The sequence below is a fragment of the Maylandia zebra genome, linkage group LG22 (assembly GCF_041146795.1).
Source record: "Maylandia zebra isolate NMK-2024a linkage group LG22, Mzebra_GT3a, whole genome shotgun sequence".
NCBI lineage: Eukaryota > Metazoa > Chordata > Actinopteri > Cichliformes > Cichlidae > Maylandia > Maylandia zebra.
Window position 1 is genome coordinate 35,767,180 of NC_135187.1, and position 8,899 is coordinate 35,776,078.

An 8,899-nucleotide genomic window follows, 5' to 3' on the forward strand; every position below is an offset into this window, starting at 1 on the left:
GAATAAAATCTGGGGGAGCATATTTTGGAGGGAGACATTAAAATACCAACCTGAGCCCTAAAGTTGAATCTGTTCATCTGGACGTAGCGTTCAGTCACTCATTCAAGTGTCTTCTTTGGTCTTAGGTGATTGCAGGTTCCCCAACCATATAAACAGTACATTTGCATAATGACTGAAACTTGCACCTGTAGTCTGCAGTCAGCTGAGACTGTAGAAGTCACCTGGATGAGTGACAAAACATTTCTCCCACTGAAAACGCTACATCCAGGTGAGCAGAATCAACTTTTTGGGATTTCCATACTTGGATGATTGAGCATAAAAAATTGTGAGACAAGGGTATCACAACAGTTTGTAGACTGACTGGACCTTTTAGAAGGTTTGCAGAATTACAAAGGGGATTTACAAGGTAATTACAAGTAAGGGATTACTGTATCAAAAAAAAAAACTGAAACGGGAGAATTAAGGGAAGTTGAAATACTAATTGACATCCTGAGTTATGCCTACAAGAAGAATACTACAAGAATGATTTGAAAAACAGATCAGGCTGATGGATCAAAATATAATGAATAAAGGATTCATGGTGATACAGGAAGGCAACGTGGGAAAAAGAACTCAACGCTGGCATATTGCAAAAGGACAAGCGTTCAGTGTTAAGTGAGGAAACCTCATCCAGAAGGTCAAAGAAGTGGAGAATGTTTGGGGAAAAAAATGTTCATTTTATTTTGCATATCAGAAAACATTCTCCAAGCTATTGGAGCCATGTCGGCGGTTCCAAAGCTTGGAGAATGTTCTTCTGAGAAACCTTTGTCTGATACTCAGTGTTACACCACTCCAGGACAACTTGGTGTAAACAGCAGAACCGAGTTTATTTGGGTACTTCAGAACCGTGGCTTTCACATACAGAGCCCAAAAATACACTCTTCTTCTTTTCCTTTTTCGAACATAGTTTTTCTTTTTTCGTGACTGCCCCCTACTGGTGGAAAAACATGTAGCAGCCAAAAATCCAAACATATAGTTGAATAACACAAATACCAACAGATTTATGCAATGTTTTGGACATATTTTAGCTTTACACTTTACCAAGTGCTACATTCCTCCCCTGCTAAATAAATGTTGTCCCAACATTGAGGAAACATGACAATAAGAAACAAAAATAAACAACTATACTTCTCTTTTCCTTGTGACAACGTAGAGATGGCGTAAGTCGGAATAGGATTTAGCAGTGCTTTAAGATCACTTTCATGATGCACTATTGGACCTCAGGTGACAGAATCACATGTTACTCTCTTACCAGATAAGCATCGGCTTATAACAATGCTGAGTTGTTTCCAACAGTCCACATACAATTATTACCCTCTAAGACATTACTATCACTTTATCACGTGCTCCGGAGCTTATCAAGTTAGATAGTAACCATTTAATCACAATTAACCTCATCAAACATAACGATCCAATGTCTTACGCTACCATCCCAAAAGTATCAAATACTTGTGTCACCATATTGGTAAGGCCTTGTAAGTCCCCATACATTTTTGAAAAGTAACATCATTTAAATTCAAAAAAACTCTTTCACAGTTCAATAATAACTAACTGGCACACAAGCTGCATAGTAAGGCATCTGTAGAGCTGCCCAAGGTACTCCAAACTGGTCATAGAATGGCGGTGCTGCTGCACTGGCATACAATGGGTTAACACTGTGACCAATTGCTCTTTGAACTGGTTGGCCAAACGCATCATAAGTCAATATTTTCCGTGGACATCTCTCCCTCTGAGATCTTCTCGGCTGCGGTTCCGACAGTTCTGGATTCATTTCACTGGGCTGACCTGGCGAAGCAACAGTGTCTGATGATGCTGAGGTGTCATGTTCAGCGTTACCTTGTCCATTCACCATTTCTACTTGAAACTCTTCAGCATCCACTCTAAGCTCCGTGCTCTTTTGCTGAAGGTCCTGGTCCAGTTCAGTAGCAGGTGCAGACAGCATTAAATCCCCTTGAGGCTGACAGTGGTGGTGCCTCACTCTCTGAGACCAATACTGTTCTTCATCATCTGAGCTCTCTATATGGTTCGATGCGTCTTGTAGGTCTCTTTGTTTTTGTGTCTGTGTAGTGTGGCATCGTTCAGTTCTTGTTATTGTGGGAAGCGGTAATGCATTACAGGGCATTAACATGTTGCGGTGGAGGATACGGCCTCGCCCAGCACCACGCTCCGGCTTAACCTCATAAACAGGGCTGTTTTCCCCCTTTTGAGAGATCACTATGTGAACTTGATCCTCCCAATAGGAGCGTAACTTTCCCGGGCCTCCCCTCTCTGACATGTTCCTGACAAGTACCCTGTCCCCAGGTGAGAGTACAGCACTTTGTCTCTTCAGGTCATAATGTGATTTCCCTCTTGCCAGAGTCTTTTTAATGTTTCTGGATGCAATGTCATATGCTTCTTTCATTTGTTGTTGCCATTTGTGAGCATAATCCTCATATGATTTGCATTTGTTCGTCTCACTCAGTCCAAAAATTACATCAATAGGGAGACGTGGATGTCTACCAAAGAGTAAATAAAAGTGCGAGTATCCTGTCGAGTCACTAGTTGTGCAATTATAGGCATGCACAACTTTGTTTACATAGTCACTCCAGTTTCCTTTCTTTTCCTCATCCAGGGTCCGGAGCATTGACAGCAAGGTGCGATTAAACCTTTCCACTGGGTTCCCCTGTGGATGGTAGGGTGTGGTCTTTGAATTGGCTATTCCTGTGTACTTCTGCAGCTGTTTGAATAAATGGTTTTCAAATTCTCTGCCTTGATCGTGATGTAATTTACCAGGAAAACCAAATTTCAAGGAAAAGTCATTAAAAATTTTACCTGCTGCTGTTTTGCCAGATTTGTTGCGTGTAGGGTAGGCTTGAGCAAACTTGGTGAAGTTGTCCTGTAACACTAAAATATACTCATACCCTCCCCTGCACTTTTCGAGATGGACATAGTCTATTGAAACCATTTCAAAGGGTGCAGTAGCCGGCACGTGACACATGGGGGCCCTACACTGAACTGTAGGTTTTTTCTGAATATTACATTTGCACACCTGTGTGATGAAAAACTCAATATCTTTGTACATATTCGGCCAATAAAACCTACTCCTTGCCAAATTCATCACACGGTCCACCCCCAAGTGACCCATTTCGCAGTGAAGGTGTTTGTACACCAGTTCTTTGCGCGATTCCGGAATCACAATCTGAGTGTAAGTCACAGTCTTTCGTATCAGCAACCCGTCATCTGAGATAAACAGCTTTTTCCACTCGTGTAGTAGCTGTTTTCCTTTAGGGGTTTTGAGCGCTGATGTCTTGTCAAGACTCGCACCAGTACTCTTTAAGTTGAGAACATAAGCTATGGCAGGGTCCTGCTTTTGAGCTTGCAATAGCTCCTGCGTTGTGATCCTCACATCTGGCAGATTTTCTGTAAGTATTTTGTTTACTTCTGGATTGCATGTTATGGCTGATATCCAATCCAGTTGTTTGTCTTCCTGTGTTTCAATGGCATTCAGTACTGCGCTTAACACTTCAGGCGAACACAGCTCAGTACATTCTGACATGTATGAATCCATACTAGAAGGTGTTCTGGACAAAAAGTCTGCATCAACGTTACTTTTTCCGGGTCGGTATTTCAGTGTTATGTTAAAATCAGCCAGCTCAGAAACCCATCTGTGTCCTGTTGCATTCAGTTTAGCTGTGCCTAAAAAAATAGGTTAAAGGGTTGTTATCACTGTACACTGTCACTGAGGGAGCATAGAACAAATAGTCTCTAAAGCGCTCAGTCACAGCCCATTTTAGTGCCAAAAACTCAAGTTTCCCTGAGTGCCACCTGTAGTTCCTCTCAGCTTGTGTTAATGTTCTTGACCCATATCCAATGACTCTTAATTTACTGTCCTGCCTCTGATACAAAACTGCACCAGGGCCTTCTTCTGAAGCATCGATGTGCAGAATGAAGGGTTCCTCAAACTTAGGATAAGCCATCACAGGTGGATTAGTCAAAACATCCACCAAATAGTCTAGTGCTTTTTGGTGGCTGTCACTCCATATGATTTTTTGGGTGGGTGCAGCATGCCCCGCCTTGGCTGACCGCGCTGGTGTTTGGGTGTGGTCAACTGAGAGTAAATCATATAGGCACTTTGCATGTCTTGAAAAATCTTGTACATAGCTTCGGTAGTATCCTAAAAATCCTAAAAGCTTTCTCAGCTCTTTAATGTTTGTTGGTGGGTTGTCCTTCAAAGCTCGTACTGCTTGTACCTCTTGGTCATCCATTTTGTAGCCGTCTGCTGAAATGATTTTGCCCACATAGCGGACCTCATTTTTAAACAAGTCACATTTATCAGGTCTTAGTTTTACTCCCCAAGCCCGCTGACGTTTGAGAACTGATCTCAAATCTTCAATATGCTGTTCAAATGTTTGACTGTACACCAAAACATCATCTAAATATGGAGTGCATATTTTGTCCCTCAAGCCTTCCAAACTTTCCTCCATGCTCCGCTGGAAAGCTGCAGGTGCATTGGTGAGTCCAAATGGGATTCTATTCCATTCATACAGCCCCCAGGGTGTTGTGAAGGCGGTATATTTTTTTGAGTCTTCGCTGATTTCACCTTGATAGTACGCTTTGCCTTGGTCAAGCACACTAAACCACCTATTGCCGCCAAGTCCATCAAGGATTTCCTGTATTCGTGGAATAGGGTGTCTGTCTGGAATGGTCTTTTTATTGAGGCCCCTATAATCAACACACAGTCTCAGGCCTCCATCCCGCCTCCTCACACACACTATTGGAGAGGCATATGGTGAGGTTGATTTGTGAATAAAGTCTTTTTTTAACAAGTCCTGAATGTGACTTTTTACTTCATCATAGAGAGCACGTGGGACCGCATTATAGGATTTGGCTACAGGAATCTGATCAGTGAGTTTGATATCCATTTTTAAATTTTTTATGTAACCAACTTCCTCTTTGTGTTTAGCAAATGCGCCTGACTCCTCCCTTAACATTTTCAAGACAACTGCCTGTTGTTCTGTGTTAAGGTGGCCCAAATTGACAGGTGGTTCCCAAGGCTCTTCTGCTGAGCTAGGTGGGTTCTGATTGTCTTTTTCTACAATCGAGCCTATCTGAGCTTCTTTGAGATTTACAGGATAACTATGTGTTACCCTCTCTATGTTACCTAGAAGGGTTTTAGGTGGCAGCACAATGTCATGTTTGGTAGCATTAGTAACATAGATATTGACTTTGCGGGTACTGCCTGATATAGACAGCAACTGGCAGTTAGATTTCAGACCCTCATCTAAAGACAAGTTTTCATCTGGCTCAAAAAGCATTTCACTTTTTACCTTTAGGTCTGTTTTGATGGAACAACTAACGCCGTACATTTGTCCACTTGGTACGACAATAGCTTTGCGTCCTGATCTGATAGGATAAGTAACTATCTCGCTACTGGTGGTGTGGATAAGGTTCAACAGTGCTCCTGCTTTGCTTGATCCTACTCTTAGAGAGTTTCTGAGTAAAGACAAGCTTTCACTGGACTGAGTAGTGTCTTTTTTTATCAGTTCCTCAATAGCATTAAACCCTATTATTGGTTTTTGCATCACATCCTGACTTACTAGGATTGGAACCCGAACCTCATTCTGAGCTACAGCTTTTCCTCTCGAATCACAAAGGCTAAGGCTAACTTCTACCCAACCCTGGAAAGGGACTTCAGATCCATTTACAGCTCTCAAGTCTAAAAGTTCATCCTTACTTAGTAAATCGCTGATGGGGTGAACTTCTAAGTGAGGTAAATTGTCTGATTTCCAGCATGCACTCATTATTGAAACTTGGGCTCCCGTGTCCCACAGTGCCTGTGTTTTGCAGTTATTCATTCTACACCATACTAGACACTTTCTGCCCACGAGCTGTGCTACTTTTCTTTTTTTGGTACTTAAATTTAACACGTTTGGGGGTTGGTTCCTAATTTTAGGATTTCCTGAGTCGGTTGGTGATGCTAGGGATAAGCTTTGGGCCTTGGGAATGTTATCACATTGGGACATTGGTGGTAAAGCTGTGGCTTGTCCCGCAGTCACAGCCCCGCCCAGTTTTCCTGCTTCTGAGCTCCCCTTACTTTACATCCCTTTGCCCAGTGAGAGTCACTGCCACATTTGAAACAATGGTCACAGTCCCTGTTTTCTTGTTGACATGCAGAGCATCGCCTTTTTGGTCTCTGAGCTGCCTTTCTGTACGCCCTGACTTGTCTACCACCATCACCACTTCTATCTCGTTGGACAGTTTGCACTAGTGAAGCTACCTGTCCTGTGAGTTCCCTAATTGCTGAGTTACTTTCCTCAATTTTTGCAAATAAGGAGTTATCTTTGAGGGTTTTAGCCAGTTTTGTGTCAGGCTGGCTTGTGCGGGGATCAGTAAGCGCTACATTCTGCTCAACTACATTTAGTCCTGTTCTAAATGACCTGTGGGCTTTTGCCTTTAACGCTCTCTCGCTTTCATTGTACTGGGCTGTTTGCATTTTCATTAATAAGAGTTCATCGCTACAGTTTTCATCCTGCAAATATGCTCTCATTTCTGCTCTGACATTGTCATTTAGAAGACCCGTTCTAATGGACTGAAAACATTGACTTTGAACAAGTTCTTTGTTATACTTTAGGCTAGACTGGGTGCGCTCAGATGCGAAAAGGATTTTTTGACGCAAATCCAGCACTCTAATCAGGAACTCAAGTGGTGTTTCATTTGCCCCCTGTGTAGCTTTGGTTAATTGCTGGTACAGTACTGTTGCATCCTTGTATGTGAGGAGCAGGATTTTGAATTCAATTCTGGATTAAACAGGGCTCAAATTTTAAATTCAAATGACTAGTCCTAAGTGTGGATGATAATGCATCATCCATAATACAGAATCTTTATTACAAAATGAGGGTAATTGAAAGTTTTTCTCATAGAGCTGAGGAAGCTCCCATCACAGAACACCCTATGGACAGCTAAGACTCCTAATACAGTGAATCACAGTGAATCACAGCTACATGAACATGAATGTTTGTCTATTTGTTTGGTAGTTTTTTCTGATTATTTTCAATTTTTTCACATTTTACTAAATCAAAGTGGGAGAATGGACTGAGTGAACCAAAGTAAAAAGGTTCCCACTGGAAATCCATAACAATGAGCTGGTGACAAAGTTATTTTATGCATTTTTATTTTAAGAATATAGATTGGTTCACTTTCTAGATTTACTGTAACTTGACTAACTGAATATTGATTACTATTACTGTCTCCTGCAGGCAGGGAGCCAGCTGCTCTGTGGATGAGCTAATTGCCTCAGCGTTCCTGACCGTAGAGCTGGATCGTTCACTGGGAGGGAATGCGGTTCAGGTACAACACCAGTGTCAAATAAATATGAGAAGCACTTGTACTGATTGCTTTGTTAATTATTCTAAATGCACAGTACTGTGCAAAATCTTGAGCCACTCCTCATTTCTTTATATTTTGCTAGAAAATAGGAAGTTGGTGCAGTGATTCATTGAAACATGCTAAGAGTGTATACCATGTACCTGACCCTAACCCAATACAGACAGGAGCTAACGTAATGGCCCTTCTTTTATGCACATTTGTGGAAAGCTTGTTGAAAGCCTTCCCAGACTGTTGGCTGGGTCATATTAAACCCTCTGGATTAAGAAATCACTCAATTTGATATTCGTGTGATGGCAGACGAGCAAATACTTTTGACACTAGAGTGTAGATCATTCATAATGGAATCAGGTCCATAATCAGCAATGGATCACAGATGTGATACCAAAGGAGCAGGAAGCCAGGCAAGCTCCGCCCCTGAAGCACATAAGCAGACCTACACATGCACACACACACAGACAGAAAACGGGCGAGTCGACCAGAAACACTTTAAATTGTCCTGTGAAAAATAATTGTCTTCAACTTTCTTTAACTGGTATGTTAAAAACCAGTTTGCTTCATATGGTTTCAGGTCAGAGTGCCTCAGGGTAAAGAACCCCCACATCTGCTCAGTCTTTTTAAATCTAAACCCCTCATTGTGTATAAGAGCGGCACATCCCGCCTGGGCGATCATCCTCCTCCACCTCCTACGCGACTCTTCCAAGTCAGACGGAACCTGGGCACCATCACCAGGATTGCTGAGGTAAACCATTTCCTGATTGTCGTTAGTAAAGTAATGATGTGTTTATGCAAAGATGCTGAACTTCTTGTCTGTTTTAGGTTGATGCCAGTGCCGCCAGCCTAAACTCTAATGATGCCTTCTTTCTGAGGACCCCTGATGGGCAGGGCTTTCTGTGGATAGGCAAAGGGGCCAGTGAGGAAGAGGAAAAGGGAGCTGAGTACATGAGCAAAGAGCTGAACTGCAGCTGCAAACGCATCACTGAAGGACAAGAACCAGGTCATGATCAACACTTGGCATACATATACCAAATGTGTGTATCCATATGATACGCACACGCAGACACAAGCTCCCATAGGTCTGCATGTTTTCACACAGTATAGACGTTGTCAGGCTAGCAGCAGCGGGTCGAATCTATAAGCCGGGTTTCTCACTAACGTGTTCAATATTCCAGCCACGAGAGGCTCTGAGCTGCTGCCTTTAGTAGTGTCCAGAAACAGTGATGAGCAACAGGTGAGTGATTAGCGGCAGGTGAGTATGTCAAAGGCAGGAGCCCGAGTGATGCAGGAGCAGGAGGGAGGGGAACAGAGATTTAAACTAAAACAAAAACACATGTAGTCTTGCAGGGCTGGCCGGGCACACACAGGGACCATGACAGACATAAAGTTTTATTTTGAACACTTGTTGCAAAAAGGAAAATCTCCATTCAAAAGAAACCAAATACAAATATGATAGAAAGTGAAGATTTTTACCAGCGCTCATGTCTCAGTTTGCAACATG

The 8,899-nt window shown here is 42.4% G+C and overlaps 1 protein-coding gene across 1 annotated transcript in view; it reads left to right on the forward strand.

Moving 5' to 3' along the window:
- scin (scinderin) overlaps positions 1 to 8,899 on the forward strand; it is a 57,763-nt gene that overhangs the window by 17,768 nt on the left and 31,096 nt on the right. The window contains exons 10-12 of the mRNA XM_004560968.5: positions 7,275 to 7,365; positions 7,973 to 8,143; positions 8,221 to 8,398. Coding sequence (XP_004561025.3) covers positions 7,275 to 7,365; positions 7,973 to 8,143; positions 8,221 to 8,398 — 440 coding nt within the window. The remainder of the gene's footprint in view (positions 1 to 7,274; positions 7,366 to 7,972; positions 8,144 to 8,220; positions 8,399 to 8,899) is intronic.